This window comes from Cervus canadensis, chromosome 8 (assembly GCF_019320065.1).
Source record: "Cervus canadensis isolate Bull #8, Minnesota chromosome 8, ASM1932006v1, whole genome shotgun sequence".
NCBI classification, from domain to species: Eukaryota; Metazoa; Chordata; class Mammalia; order Artiodactyla; family Cervidae; genus Cervus; species Cervus canadensis.
This window is the reverse complement of record NC_057393.1, coordinates 75,531,012-75,547,728: the sequence shown is the minus strand read 5'-3', so window position 1 is coordinate 75,547,728 and position 16,717 is coordinate 75,531,012. Positions and strand designations below refer to the sequence as shown.

Genomic DNA, 16,717 nt, shown 5'->3' with positions numbered 1-16,717 from the left:
GAATGTTTAGTGGTTTTCCCTGCTTTCCTCATTTTAAGTCTGAATTTGGCAATATGGAATTCATGATCCAAGCCATTATATGTATACCTATGGCTTATTCGTGTTGAGGCTTGACAGAAAACAACAAAATTCTGTAAAGCAATTATCCTTCAATAAAAAAATTAATTAAAGGAAAAAAAGAATAAATCCAGTATAGAACTTAACTTGCTGAAAATCAAGTCAGTAATGGAAAAAAATTTATGAAAACATTCAAAATGCAGATTATAGCAATTAGATGTTAGAGCATACATCTAGCATAGTGAATCAGAGAAGTAATTTAAACTTCATGAAATAAAAGCTTTGATAGCAAAGAAAATAAGAAAAGTTTCTATTCAAAAACTGTTTCTTAAACAAATACACTCTTATTGTAAATTTCCCCTCTCCCCCCAAAAAGCCAAAGCTTTAAGGATATAATTCAGAGTAAAATGCTACTGGGTTTGTTTTAGTTAATCCATGTATTGGTTGAAGTATTATTTTATTTTCTATGTGGCTAGCTAGTGCTGCCAGCATCATTTTTTTAACTTTTTATTTTATATTGAAATAAACTGCATCATTCTTGAACAATTTGTACTTCCCTTACTGATTTTGAAATGTTATGCTGTTTCCATATATATTTGCTCTGTTTCTTTGTTTTCTACCTGTTCCTTCACCTATTTATTGATTCTATTAAAATACCACAAGTTTTTACTACTATGGAAGTTTTCTTACTGCTTTTCACTTCAGACTAAGTGGTACTATAAACATTGAAAAATGAATCTTGCTGACTGATACCCAACACAAATGGAAGATGGCTGGCTAGTAAGATAACCTCCCATCCCAGAGTGCCTGCCTGTTCTTTTCTGCATCTACCATTTAATTTCTCTGCTTGACAAAATGTATCAGTTGTGCATGCTTTTATTTGCTTGTAACATGAAAACTGATTGTATTGTCTTAAAAATAAAGTTTATGCACATTTACACATATATGTGTATGTAAACTATCACATAATGGGACATTGAGAGAGAGAGTAACTACAGTGTTGGTTGACTCAAGTCCTCAAAAGTATCAGGAAGTAAGGCTTAATCTTGGGACTGATTTTTCTTATAAAACAACTATGAGTAGCAGTCAAAGCAACTTATTTGTGCTTTTGATTTTTGTTCCACAGAAGAAAATTAACCTTACCTTTAGTTATGCATTAACTAGAACAATTTAGAACAGTTTAGAACAATTTAGAACAATACCCACTGTAGGTCAGTAATTATAAAGAATGCCATATACTGAAAAGTATTATATAGCATTATGAGAAGGGAGTTATGATTACTGTGAAAAGACTCAGATCTCACTTTGGGGACCGGGGTCTACCCTGATACCACTGTAAATGAAATGTTTGTGAGTTGGATGAGAGTGTGTTAAACATAACATCAGCTTTATTTTTTCCCAAGCTTGTTTAATCTTGCTATATTAATTATTCTGATCATATAATTTATTTCAATATTATAAATAATAAGGACTATCTTTTTTTAAAATAGCTGTATAAAGTTGTCACACAGACAAACACACACACACACTGTCTTTCTCCCTCAGAAATCACATATAAGCATCAAGGAAATATCAATTCCATCTCTGTACTAAAAAGGAGAATGAAAGTCCAGACTGCAAAATGTGAGTATGCCTGCCAGAAACATGGTAGATCAAGCAGAAATGTGGGGGAAAGTACAAGGAGGATCACATAGTTGAAGATCTGAGAATGAGTTTAAAAAATATACTTATTGTCCCCAGGTGAAGAGAAAACTCTGAAGTGCCATTCCAAGAACACTTGTTTGCAGCAGCAGGCCTATATTATAAAGTGTGGAGCAGATACTTCCTATATCTATAAGAAATAGATTGTTTATGTGGTAATAAGGAGAACCTATTCTACATTTTTCATTTTTCCCACTAATTGAATAAAGGCTAACAAGTAGAATAATTGACATAAAATTATTTCATATAGAAAATAGCTTGTAATATGATCAGGTTTGAGCATTAAGCAAGGAGTATACATACAAAGACATTGCAAGGATAAAAATGAAGAATAGAAAAAAGAAATGTCAGGCAAAGGAAGTACACCAGAAAAATATGGCCATGAACAGACAAAAAAAATATGCTCAAATATTTATCATCAATTAAGAACTCTTGTGAAGTAGTCACAAGAACATAAGACAGAGATACAAAAAAATCAAGGCAGAGATAAAAAGAAATAAAAGGTGATGAAACTTTTTTGTAAAAAAAGAAGAGAAGGAGAGATCTCACAGAAGTGAAATTTATAAGTAGCCCAAGGGAGAATTAACAGTGCTGAAAATGCAAGGGACACAGAAGACAGTAATGAGAAAAGCATATAAAATGAAAAGGAAATTGATTTAAAATTTTTTGAAGATTAAAGCAAATTACAGTATTAGAAAAAATGGGTAAAACATACATAATTGGAATTCTTAAAAAAGAAAACAATAAATATTTAACAATCCATTTCCAGAACACTGTCAGAAGTAAAAGAAATTTGATTGTATAAATGGAAAAAGACATTGAATTTGAAAGAAAAGAAAAAGTTATTACATTTTACCTCAGAGATAAATAAGTGAAAAAGGAACCTCCCGACAGCTGTTGGTGGGAATGTAAACTGATATAGCCATTATGAAGAACAGTATGGAGATTCCTTAAAAAAAAAACTAGGACTAAATATACCATATGACCCAGCAACCCCACTACTGGGCATATTCCCTGATAAAACCACAGTTCTAAAAGGCATATGTACTGCAATGTTCATTGCAGCACTATTTACAATGGCTGGGACCTGAAAGCAACCTAGATGTCCATCAACTGATGAATGGATAAAGAAGATGTGGTACGTATATACAATGGAATATTACCCAGCTGTAAAAAATGAATTTGAGTCAGTTCTAGTGAGGTGGGTGAACCTAGAGCCTACAGAGTGAAGTAAATCAGAAAGAGAAAATCAAATTAATATATTAACCCATATATAAGGAATCTAGAAAAACAGTATCAATGAACCTATTTGCAGGGAAGGAATGGAGATGCAGATGTAGAGAATGAACTTGTAAACATGGTGGGAAAGGGAGAAAGAGAGAGAGTGGCATGAATGGAGAAAGTAGCATCAACACATGAATAGCTGGTGAGAAGTTGCTATATAACACCGGGAGCCCAGCCTGGTGCTCTGTGATGACCTACAGGGGTGGGATGAGAGAAGGGAAGGGAGGCTCGAGAGAGAAGAGTTACATGTATAATTAATGCTGATTCACATATTCTGTGGCAGAAACCAACACAACATTGTAAAGCAGTTTTCCTCCGATTAAAAAAAGAGAGAGACAGGGGAGGAGAGAAATTTAGAAGAAGAAGAAAGAGAAAGTGGGAAAAAAAAAACAGTAATAAGAATTTTCATGTGCTCTCTCTTTTGAATGCTGATTTGGATTTATTTGATATAATCATGAATTTTTTAGATTATGAGCATTATAGAATCTTCATTCAAGAAAAGTATCTGTTTTTAAAACTTAGAAAAGGAACTGTTCAATGTTTAATCAATTTTAATATCTGGATTTTGTTACAGGAAACTAGAAAAATTTTTGAATTTCAAAAATCTTCAAACCTGTTTAAAGGAAGCCAGTCTACTAGATTATTATGTATCTGGATTTTTGTGGGCAAAAGGAATGGACTTTTCTGTTATTCAATATTCAAAATTTATGACTTTACTAGATATGCTACTTCATAATCTTAGAAGTAAGTACATTACTTTTTCTTTTTTTAAGAAAAGAAAATTTAGTCCACTGTCTAAATGAATTTTCTCAAGCAAAAGCTCCTAATTTTTTTGTAAATCCTACAATGAAAATTATTTTTCCTTGGGTATATATAGCAAGAATATACTTCTTAACTTCATTAAGTTGTAAAGCGTTAATACTTAACAAGGTTAATGTTCTCTTAATAATGAATATGTCAGATATGTTACTTTAATTTTGAAATCTCGTTAGTGTCATCCATCCCAAAAATGTCAAGTAGTTCAGATTTATCTAGATATTTTTTATTGTTTGAGCTGTTTTCATCTTATCTTACATTTAAATATTACTGTAATATCAGGTTTGCCATTAAGAGGAGGTACTTTGGTCAGTATCAAAGCCCCGTGAAATAGACATTAATCCCATACACTTAGATTTTGTGAGTTTTTTTATTTACTGAAATGAGTTACTACAGGAAATTTGGAAATTCTTCCTTGGAGCAGTTTTAAATGTGATGACTTCTGTTTGAGAATAAACAGAGTTACTTTCTTGGAAGGAGGAAAAGAAGGAAATCTGTCATTACTTATTGCCAGCTTTGTCCTAGGCAGTATGTTTGGTTCTAATCTTCAACATACATTGGAAAATGCAGAACAACTGCAGGGGAGGTATGATAACCCCTATATCACAGTTGAGCAAGTGGTCCAAGGTGCATAGTTGGTAAATGGCAGAACTAGAACATGAATCTTACTGTATAATCAAAAAACCATGAACACAATAAATGTCAAGGTGCTTCTAACTCCATTGAAAGACCTGCTTGTGTCTATGGGAGGCAGCTTTGCTTCCTTCCTTCCTTCCATTTCTTCCTCCTTCCATTTTGTCTCTTCTTTTCTTTTGATTATTTGCTGTTTTTAGTTTCTTTTTTTAAAAAGTTAGGGGAGGTAGAAGACCTTTCCACCCCTAAAGTATTGTCACCATTGTCCTAGTAAAATTTATGGAGGACTTTTGGTCACACAAAGCTTATTTTGTTCCTTGTATCCTTTTCTAACTGTTCAGAAGCAGGGGAAATACTGTGTTAGCAAAATTAATTGAGGAATCACTCATACCCTATGTATTCTTCCTGCTCCTCATCACTCTTAACAAGGGAAGAATTGGTAGTTTTTGTATGTGAGGAAGAGAAATCAATATGTCTCTTTCTCTGCAAATAGGAGAATATCATTTTTTCTTTACTTAGGTATGTGGTGCCATGTTAAACATTAGTAATGTACCAATAGAAGGAAAAAAAATAATTATACTTGACAATGAGAAATATTGTATGATATTAACTGACTGATTTCAGATTATTCTGTACCTAATATAAAACTAAAACAAAAACTGAGGTCTTAGGTAGGTAGTTTTGAGAATTCATTCTTTTCCAGTACTATTTTATTAGGAGCCCTGATAAATAATATAACATTGTTCCAGTGTCAGTTGTTAAACTATAATCTTCCAAAAAAGAATTCTTAGTAAATCATCACAAAAGCAGACTTTGGCTGCTTTTTCCCTCATGACACAAATATTTGTGGAATCTTTGAGTACTACAGGTCTTGAAACATTCTTTGAATACTATCATCAAAATTACTAGGCAGACAAAGAACTGTGTGAATCTCATCCTCCATGGAAAATATTAATAACTAGATACCAACAATAAGATGAAATGGATATTGAGATTAGATGACAAGAGCTTAAAAGAACTGTTGTGAACATTGTTGAAACAAATATCAAAATATAAAGAATCATGAAAGAAACAGACGGTATAATCAAGAAACAGAATTTTAGAACCAAATTGTACAATGACCAAAATTAAAATCTCACTGAGTAGAATCAATAACAGAATGGAGACAAAGGAAAAATCAGTGAACTTAAAGATGGAAGATCAATAGAAATTATCCAACCTGCACAATACAGAGGAAAAAAAAAGATTGGTAAACAAATGAACAAAACCTCAAGGACCTATGAACAACAGAAGTTCTAATATACATATCATTCGGAGTCCCAGAAGGACAGGAGAAAGAGTACAGTGCTAAACAAGCATTTGAAAAAGCAGTAGTTGAAAACATCCCAAATTTAGCAGAAGACGTAGACCTGTAAATTCAAGAGGCTAACTAGGTCACAAATAAGGTAAACCAAAAGAAAAACATCAACTGTCTGGATCTAATTGCCATTTACAGAACAGTATACCCCAAAACAACAGAATAGTCATGCTTTCAAGTGTGTATGGCACAGTCATCAAGGTGGACCATATCCTGGGTCATGTAACAACCTTAAGTTTAATTGAAACCATACAGATATGTTTTCTGACCATCATGGAATTAAACAAATAATTAATAACAGAAATATGTAAGGGAAATCTCCAAACACTTGGATATTGAATAGCACAATTCTTACTAGTCCATGAGTCAAAGAGAAAGTCTCAACAGATATTAGAAAAGATTTTTAAGTAAATGAATAGATCATGGATCCAGCAGAAAAGCAAGAAATAATAAACAGAAGTCAATGAAATTGAAAATGGAAAACCAATAGAGAAAATCAATGAAACAAAAATCTGGATCTTTGATAAGATAAAAGTTGATAAACATGAAGTAAAACTAAGAAAAAAGATGGAAGGTACAGGTTATTATTATCAAGTATAAAAAGGATATCACTAAAGATTGTGCAGACATTAACAGAATAATAAGAGAATGTTAATTATACGTACATTAGAAAACAAAAGTAACTGACCAGGTTTCAAAAGCCTCAAACTAATAAAATTCACCAAGATGAAGTAGATATCTTGATAGTCCCATAACTACTGAAAAAATTGAATTTGTTGCTAAGAACTATTGGAAAAAATTCTTCAGGCCCAGATGTTTCTACTGGAAAATTTTGTTAAACATTTAATGAAAAAATACCACCAATTATATATGACATCTTCCAGGAATAACAGAGGAAAGAACTCTTTGTAACTCATTTTGCGAGGCTAAAATTATCTTCATACCAAAACCTGACAAAGAGAAGAAGAAGGAGTGAGGGGAAAGGGAAAAGAAGAAAAAGTTGAGGAAAGGTGGGGAAGTAGGACTAAAAAGAGAAGAAATTATAGAGAAATGTCCCTAATGAACACAAAAGCATCTCAACAAAATATTGTCAGAATTAATCAGGCAATTCATAAAAAAATAATATAGATGACCAGTTGGGCTTTATGCCAGAAATTCAATGCTGAATGGTTCAGTGTTGAAAATCTGATTCATGTAAAAAATTGAAAGAAGAAATGAGCACATGATCATGTAAATGGATGCAAAGACAACATTTGACTAAGTACAACATCCATTCATTGTTTTTAAAGTCAGAAAATTAAGAAAAGATGTGGTTTTTGTCAACCTTATAAAAGATATCTACAGAAAAGCCACCATCATACTTAGTGGAGAAAAGTAAAATTCTTTCCTTGTAAGATCAGGGTCAAGGTAAGAATGTCTAGTCTTACCTCCTGTTCAACATAAGAATTGAAGTCTTAGCAATAAGTGCAGTATAGTGAGAAAAAGAAATAAAACACAGGCAGACTGGAAAGGAGGGGATTATACAGTCCCTGTTGTCAAATGAAATGATTCTATATATAGCAAGTTCCACAGAATGAAAAAATTTCCTAGAACTAATGAATTTAGCAACGTTGCATGAAGAAGGTCAAAACACAAAAGTCAAGTTGTATTTCAATATACTAGCAATGTATATTAGATACCAAATTTTTAAGAAACAATATCTCTTCAGTTCAGTTGCTCAGTTGTGTCCAACTCTTTGCGACCCCATGAATCGCAGCATGCCAGGCCTCCCTGTCCATCACCATTCCTGGAGTCTACCCAAACCCATTGAGTCGGTGATGCCATCCAACCATCTCATCCTCTGTTGTCCCCTTCTCCTCCTGCCCCCAATCCCTCCCAGCATCAGGGTCTTTTCCAATGAGTCAACTCTTTTGCATGAGGTGGCCAAAGTACTGGAGTTTCAGCTTCAGCATCAGTCCTTCCAATGAACAAGAATGACTGATCTCCTTTAGGATGGACTGGTTGGATCTCCTTGCAGTCCAAGGGACTCTCAAGAGTCTTCTCCAACACCACAGTTCAAAAGCATCAATTCTTCGGTGCTCAGCTTTCTTCACCTTCCAACTCTCACATCGATACATGACTACTGGAAAAACCATAGCCTTGACCAGATGGACCTTTGTTGGCAAAGTAATGTCTCTGCTTTTAAATATGCTATCCAGGTTCATCATAACTTTCCTTCCAAGGAGTAAGCGTCTTTTAATTTCATGGCTAAAATCACCATCTGCAGTGATTTTGGAGCACCCCCCCAAAAAAAAGTCTGACACTGTTTCCACTGTTTCCCCATCTATTTCCCATGAAGTGATGGGACTGGATGCCATGATCTTAGTTTTCTGAATGTTGAGCTTTAAGCCAACTTTTTCACTCTTCTCCTTCACATTCAAGAGGCTCTTTAGTTCCTCTTCACTTTGTGCCATAAGGGTGGTGTTGTCTGCTTATCTGAGGTTATTGATATTTCTCCTGGCAATCTTGATACCAGCTTGTGCTTCTTCCAGCCCAGCGTTTCTCATGATGTACTCTGCATATAAGTTAAATAAGCAGGGTAACAATATACAGCCTTGACCTACTCCTTTTCTTATTTGGAACCAGTCTGTTGTTCCATGTCCAGTTCTAACTGTTGCTTCCTGACCTGCATACAGCTTTCTCAAGAGAAAGGTCAGAAGTCTGGTATTCCCATCTCTTTAAGAATTTTCCACAGTCTGTTGTGATCCACACAGTCAAAGGCTTTGGCATAGTCATTAAAGCAGAAATATATGTTTTTCTGGAACACTTGCTTTTTCAATGATCCATCAGATCTTGGCAATTTGATCTCTGGTTCCTGCCTTTTCTAAATCCACCTTGAACATCTGGAAGTTCCCGGTTCACATGTTGCTGAAGCCTGGCTTGGAGAATTTTGAGCATTACTTTACTAGCGTGTGAGATGAGTGCAATTGTGTGGTAGTTTGAGCATTCTTTGGCATTGCCTTTCTTTGGGATTGGAATGAAAACTGACCTTTTCCATTCCTGCAGCCACTGCTGAGTTTTCCGAATTTGCTGGCATATTGAGTGCAGCACTTTCACAGCATCATCTTTCAGGATTTGAAAAAGCTCAACTGGAATTCCATCACCTCCACTAGCTTTGTTCGTAGCGATTCTTTCAAAGGCCCACTTGTCTTCACATTCCAGGATGTCTGGCTCTAGGTGAGTGATCACACTATCGTGATTATCTGGGTTGTGAAGATCTTTTTTGTACAGTTCTTCTGTGTATTCTTGCCACCTGTTCTTAATATCTTCTGCTTCTGTTAGGTCCATACCATTTCTGTCCTTTATCGAACCCATCTTTGCATGAAATGTTCCCTTGGTATCTCTAATTTTCTTGAAGAGATCTCTAGTCTTTCCCATTCTATTGTTTTCCTCTATTTCTTTGCATTGATAGCTGAGGAAGGCTTTTTTATTTCTCCTTGCTATTCTTTGGAACTCTGCATTCAGATGGGAATATTTTTCCTTTTCTCCTTTGCTTTTCGTGTCTATTCTTTTCACAGCTATTTGTAAGGCCTCCTCAGACAGCCATTTTGCTTTTTTGCATTTCTTTTCAATGGGGATGGTCTTAATCCCTGTCTCCTGTACAATGTTAGGAACCTCCGTCCATAGTTCATCAGGCACTCTGTCAGATCTTGTCCCTTAAATCTATTTGTCACTTCCACTGAATAATCATAAGAGAGTTGATTTAGGTCATACCTGAATGGTCTAGTGGTTTTCCCTACTTTCTTCACTTACAGTAACTCAAAAAATCATAGAAGTATTGATACAGAAGTATAAATCTAACAAAATATGCACAGTCTACATGCTAAAAACTATAAAATGATGATAAAAATAAAACCTAAACAAATGAAAAAACATACTGTGTTCTTGGATGAGAAGTCTCCACATGATAAAGATGTCTTTCCAAATTGATATATAGATTTAATGCAGTATCAATCCAAATGCCAGCAGGATTTTTTCTAGACATACTCACTGATTTTAAAATTTGTATGGAAAGGCCAAGGACCTGAAACAGCTAAAATTTTTTTGAAAAATAAGAGTAAAGTTGCAAAGGCTTAATACCCAGTTTAAGAATTACTATATAGTTATAGTAATGAAGTCAGTGTGGAATTAGTGAAGGGATAAACACATGTATCAGTGAAACAGAAGACAGAATTCAGAAATAGAAAAATGGTCATCTGACTTTTTGATTACTATGCAAAAGTAATTCAGTGGAACCAAGTCTCCTTTTCAATAAATGTATTGAAACAACTGCTCGTCTATATTGAAAAGAGTGCACTTCAGCCTAAACTTTTCACTTGATGCAGGTTAACTCTAGTTCATTGTAATGTTTGTTTAAATTTGGTTTATTAGTAGTAATAAATGTACCAAAATGAGAGAAGCTGTGTGGAGGGTTGGCAGGAATTCTCAATACTATTTTTGTAATTTTTCTTGCAAATCTTTTACAAAATAAAATTTACCTTTTAAAAAAAAATGGGCAAAGAATCTGAACAGATGCTTCACCAAAGAAGATATATAAGGATAGCAAATAAACTCCTGAAAAGATGCTCAACATCATTAGTCATTAGGGAAATGTAATAAAACCACTGTAATGCCATTACACATCTGTTAGAATGGGTAAAATAAAAAATACTGACAGTATCAAGTGCTGACAAGGATTCAGAGCATCTAGAACTCTTGTTCTTTGTTTGTGGAGATACAAAATGGCACAGCCACTCTGTACAGTAGTTGGCAGTTTCTTATAAAATTATATCCCATTCATCCCTTTCTAAAGAAACATTCATTACTCTTAAGAAAGAAAATCGTATAGTCATACAAAAACCTGTGCATGAATTTGTCTAGCAGCTCTGTTCATAAGTGCTCAAAAGTAAAAACAAATTCAAATGTCTATCAATGGATGAACAGGTAAATAAACTATGCTATATCCATATAATGGAACACTACTCAGCAGTGAAAGTAGTTGAGCCATGATACAACAATTTGAATGAGTCTCAGTAGCATCATACTGAGTTAAAGAAGTAAGTCTTAAAAAAGATTGTATTCTGTATGATTACATCTATGGGAAATTCTCAACAAGTCACAACTACAGCAGTGGAGAACAAATCAGTGTTTGCCGGAGGTTGAGGTAATGAGAGGGCATAAAAAGATAGCATGAGGGAGTTTTTGGAGGTGATGTACCTTTTCTGTATCCTGATGGTAGTGGTGGTTACATGGGCTATCCAAGCGTTTAACTTTCTAGAACTGTACACCAAAAGGAAAAGTGAATTTCACTGTATGATAGTGTTAAAAATATTTATGTATAAAAAATATATGTACATAAATATTTATGTATAAAAATACAATATTTATGTACAAAAGATCTAGTGAAAGAAAAATATGTGCTTTAACAACAACAAAAGACTAAGCAGGAATAAACTTTAAAAAAGCAATGTGCAAGCCCTATATAAAGAAAACTGCAGAACATTTTTAAAGTCACACAGGAGGTTTTTAACATTTGGAAAAATTTAAAACATTCTTTGAAAGACTCAACATCATAAAGATGTTAAATCTTATCAAGTTAATTTATAGCATTAATATTCCAATAAAAGTGCCAACAGTATTTTGTTAATATTTTTGTCTAGGGGTGAGTTTCTAGGCAAGATGATTCTAACAAAATATGGAAAATAAACAGGACGAATAGCCAGAAAAACTATCTTCAAAAAATGTAATAAACTATAGCATATCTTAGTAGTATTAGTACTAGTAGTAGTAATTCTGTAGTTTATTAACAGAAAGCCTCAAGTGTTTGAACACAGTGGTGAATCACTAGATAGACAGACCAAAGGAACAGCAATTTAACTAATCTTTAGAATTCAGTATTCAATAAAATGACTCAAATCTGTGATGAAAAGATAAATTATTCAGGAAATAATACTGGGACAACTGGGTATCCATCAAGAAAAAAATAAAATGAAATTGGATTCAAACCTCTGTCTGTTAATATAAACCAGAATACGTTCCGAATGGCTCAAACGCTTAATTTTAAATTAAGTGAAGCCTTAAAAATATTAGAGAAAAACATGGTTTAATTTATTTACAACCTTGGATGGGGAAGATCTTTATACTTCAAAATTCTGAAGCCATAAAGATAAAATTTGATATACATTTGATATAAATTTCATTTATAAAAGTCTGCAATGGAAAAATACCAAAATCAAAATAAAAATTAGAACCTGGGGAAAAAACATTGCATCTCAGACATCAACAGACAAGTTCTATAATATAAAAAAAGAGCATATAAAAGCAAGAAGAAAAAGACCAATAGTGCAATAGAAGAGTATACCAAGGTTATAACTAAATAAATACAAATGATTCTTAAATAAATGAAAAGCTCAGTCTTAAAGATAAGAAAAATGTTAATTAAAACTACACAAAAATGTTATTTGTCATATATCAAATTGAGAAAACTGTAAAACTTTGGTAGCATTTTCAGCTGTCAAAGCTGTAAGAAAACAAGTACTCTCTTGTGTTGCTAATGGAAGTAAAAGCCCCATTGTGGAATGTAGGTTAGCAGCTGTCTATCAAATTTACAGATGTATTATCTCTTTGACAAATGTATTGTCTCTTCCCAGCAATTCAACTTTTGGGAATTTATCCTGCATATTCACTGGCACACACATAACCTGACATATATGTAGAGTCATTAGTTGCAGTAATGTTTGAAACAGCAAAAAATTAGAAACATCAATTGATAATATCAGTGTGAACTCTTGTTTAACATAAGAAATATACAGATGAATAGTTGTAGAGTTCAGTGTAAACATATACTCATAAACTTCTTCACTCTATTCACAAAGAGGGCCAAAAAGCAATGATATCCAATAGCAGTGAGCCTGCCACCCAGGACTCAAGCCTTGGTTTATAATTTCATTCTCTGATGAAAGGAACCAGAGCTCCTTAGAGAAATGGCTGATTGTAGACCTAGAGCAGGGAACATAAAAGGTGAGCGTGGGGCATCTTGTAGTGGCCAGAAAAAAGTGCCTAAAAATAAGAATGGTGGGAGTATGAACAAAGAATAGAGAAGCCAACTGAAAAAGCTCCCAATATCCACAGAACAAATTGAACAAGATAGCATAGTATTGAATTATAATACAAAGTATAAAATTAACTTCCATGAATCCATACTGATGAAAATGATTGAATAAATAATTTGAATAAATGAATTAATGCTTGAATAAATAATTCAGTTCAGTCACTCAGTCGTGTTCAACTCTTTGCAACCCCATGAATTGCAGCATGCCAGGCCTCCCTGTCCATCACCAACTCCCAGAGTTTACTCAGACCCATGTCCATCTAGTTGGTGATGCCATCCAACCATCTCATCCTCTGTTGTCCCCTTCTCCTCCTGCCCCCAATCCCTCCCAGCATCAGGGTCTTTCCCAATGAGTCAACTCTTTGCATGAGGTGGCCAAAGTACTGGAGTTTCAGCTTCAGCATCAGTCCTTCCAATGAACACCCAGGGCTGATCTCCTTTAGGATGGACTTGTGGGATCTCCTTGCAGTCCAAGGGACTCTCAAGAGTCTTCTCCAACACCACAGTTCAAAAGCATCAATTCTTCGGTGCTCAGCTTTCTTCACAGTCCAACTCTCACATCCATACATGACCACTGGAAAAACCATAGCCTTGACCAGATGGACCTTTATTGGCAAAGTAATGTCTCTGCTTTTAAGTATGCTATCCAGGTTCGTCATAACTTTCCTTCCAAGGAGTAGGCGTCTTTTAATTTCATGGCTGCAGTCACCATCTGCAGTGATTTTGGAGCCCCAAAAAATAAAGTCTGACATTGTTTCTACTGTCTTCCCATCTATTTGCCATGAAGTGATGGGACCAGATTCCGTGATCTTAGTTTTCTGAATGTTAAGCTTTAAGCCAACTTTTTCACTCTCCTCTTGCACTTTCATCAAGAGGCTCTTTAGCTCATCTTCACTTTCTGCCATAAGGGTGGTGTCATCTGCATATCTGAAGTTATTGATATTTCTCCCAGCAATCTTGATACCAGCTTGTGCTTCTCCCAGCAATCTTGATACCAGCTTGTGCTTCTTCCAGCCCAGCGTTTCTCATGATGTACTCTGCACATAAGTTAAATAAGCCGGGTGACAATATACAGCCTTGACGTACTCCTTTTCCTATTTGGAACCAGTCTGTTGTTCCGTGTCCAGTTCTAACTGTTGCTTCCTGACCTGCATACAGGTTTCTCAAGAGGCAGGTCAGGTGGTCTGCTATTCCCATCTCTTTCAGTTTAGTCGCTAAGTTGTGTCCAACACTTTATGACCCCATGAATCACAGCACGCCAGGCCTCCCTGTCCATCACAAACTCCTGGAGTTTACTCAAACTCATGTCCATCGAGTCGGTGATGCCATCCAGCCATCTCATCCTCTGTCATCCCCTTCTCCTCCTGCCCACAATCCCTCCTGGCATCAGGGTCTTTTCCAGTGAGTCAACTCTTCGCATGAGATGGCCAAAAATTGGAGTTTCAGCAGCAGCATCAGAACTACCATCTCTTTAACTACCTGCAAATGGCCATGGGATAACATCGCCTTGGCAACCTGAAGTGGTGTTGGTGGCCTGGGAAGTGGCTTCGCAAAGATCACCCTAAAGACGGAGACAGGAGCATGGTAGTGACCAGTGCTCCAGTTACCAGTGCAGCACTGGTGGTGGCAGATTGGCCCCAAGACGACCACCAGGAGTGGAGAGGCCTGGGTACTGTTCACTCCTGGGTGGCTGATTGACTCCACAGCAGACAGCTGCTCCTAGGCGGCACATCAGCTCCACCGGTGGACAGCGGCTCCTGAGCGGTGCATCAGCTCCATGGTGGACAGTGGCTCCTGGGCAGCAGGTTGGCTCCAAGCAGCCAGTGGCAGCCATGATGCTGGGGTGCCCTCTGCTCCTGGGCATCCTCCAACATTGGCTCCAGCCTTCCTCCCACCCACTTACCAGCCATTCCAGCGTCGCCTTTGCCTTGCTCCCCTGACTGCACATTGACTGACACTGGATGGCCAGTGATGGTTTAAACACTCAAGGAGGACCAACAGTGGGACAGCCAGGACACCATGCATGTAATCCAGCTACCTTGAGCAGCTGAAGGGCATGTCCCAGCTAGTTAGGGCCTGACAAAACATGGTCCACTGGAGAAGGGAGTGACAGACCACTTCAGTATTCTTGCCTTGAAAACCCTATGTACAGTATGAAAAGGCAAAAATATATAACACTGAAAGATGAACCTCCTAGGTTGGTAGGTGTCCAGTATACTATGGGGGGAGAGCAGAGAAATAGCTGCAGAAAGAATGAAGAGGATGGGCCATAGCCAAAAGGATGCCCAGTAGTGGTTGTATCTGGGGGTAAAAGTGAAATCCAGTGCTGTAAAGAAAAATATTGCATAGGAAACTGGAATGTTAAATCCATGAATCAAGGTAAATTGGATGTGGTCAAACAGGAGATGGCAAGAGTCAACACGGATATTTTAGGAATCGATGGTGAATGAAAATGGATGGGATGGGTGAATTTAATTCAGATGACTATTTATATCTACTACTGTGGGCAAGAATTCCTTAGAAAGAATGGAATAGCCCTCATAGTCAACAAAAGAGTTTAAAATACAGTACTTGGGTGCAATCTCAAAAATGACAGGATGATCTCAGTTCGTTTCCAAGGCAAACCATTCAGCATCACAGTAATCCAAATCTGTGCTGCAACCAGTAATGCCAAAGAAGCTGAACTGTTAATTATGAAGACCTACAAGACCTCCTAGATCTAACACACAAAAAAAGGTGTCCTTTTCATCACAGGGGACTGGAATGCAAAAGTAGCAAATCAGGAGTTACCTGGAGTAATAGGCAAGTTTGGCCTTGGAGTACAAAATGAATCAGGGCAAAAGCTAACAGTTTTGCCAAGAGAACACACTGGTCACAGCAAACACTCTCTTCCAACAACACAAGAGATAACTCTACGCATGGACATCACCAGATGGTAAATATTGAAATCAGACTGATCACATTCTATGTATCCTAAGATAGAAAACTTCTATACAGTCAGTAAAAACAAGATCTGGAGCTGACTGTGTCTAGATCATCAGCTCCTTATTGCAAAATTCAGACTTAAATTGAAGAAAGTAGAGAAAACCACTTGGCCATTTGGGTAGGACCTAAATCAATCCCTTATGATTATACAGTGGAAGTGACAAATAGATTCAAAGGACTAGATCTGATAGAGAGTCACTGAAGAACTATGAACATTGTACCGGAGGTGGTGACCAAAACCAATGCAATGCAAAACCAAAAGAAATGCAATAAGGCAAAGTGGTTGTCTGAGGAGTCCTTACAAATATCTAAGAAACCAAGAGAAGCAAAAGGCAAAGGAGAAAGGAAACGATATTCCAAATTGAATGCAGAGTTCCAGAGAACAGCAAGGAGAGATAAGAAAGCCTTCTTAAGTCAACAATGCAAAGAAATAGAGGAAAAAAGCAGAATGGGAAAGACTAGAGATCTCTTTAAGAAAAGTGGAGATACCAAGGGAATCTTTCATGCAAAGATAGGCACAATAAAGGACAAAAATGGCAAGGACCTAGCAGAAGCAGAAGGGATTAAGAAAGGTGGCAAGAATACACAGAACTGTACAAAAACGCTCTTAGTGACCTGGACAACCACAATGGTGTAATGACTCACTAGAGCCAGACATCCTGTAGTGTGAAGTCAAGTGGGTCTTAGGAAGCATTACTACAAACAAAGCTAGTGGAGGTGATGGAGTTCCAGCTGAACTATTTGAAATCCTAAAA

General features: G+C 36.1%; 1 protein-coding gene across 6 annotated transcripts in view; it reads left to right on the top strand.

The window, feature by feature from the left end:
- The window catches only part of CABCOCO1 (ciliary associated calcium binding coiled-coil 1), a 158,704-nt gene that overhangs the window by 26,013 nt on the left and 115,974 nt on the right, over window positions 1-16,717 (top strand). For 4 of the 6 annotated variants that reach the window (XM_043476872.1, XM_043476876.1, XM_043476873.1 and 1 more), the window contains exon 3: window positions 3,617-3,786. In XM_043476872.1, the coding sequence (XP_043332807.1) occupies window positions 3,617-3,786 (170 nt within the window). Of the gene's footprint in view, window positions 1-1,602; window positions 1,681-2,823; window positions 2,897-3,616; window positions 3,787-16,717 lie in introns of all 6 variants that reach the window. The other 2 variants (XM_043476874.1, XM_043476875.1) reach the window with 2 other exon arrangements.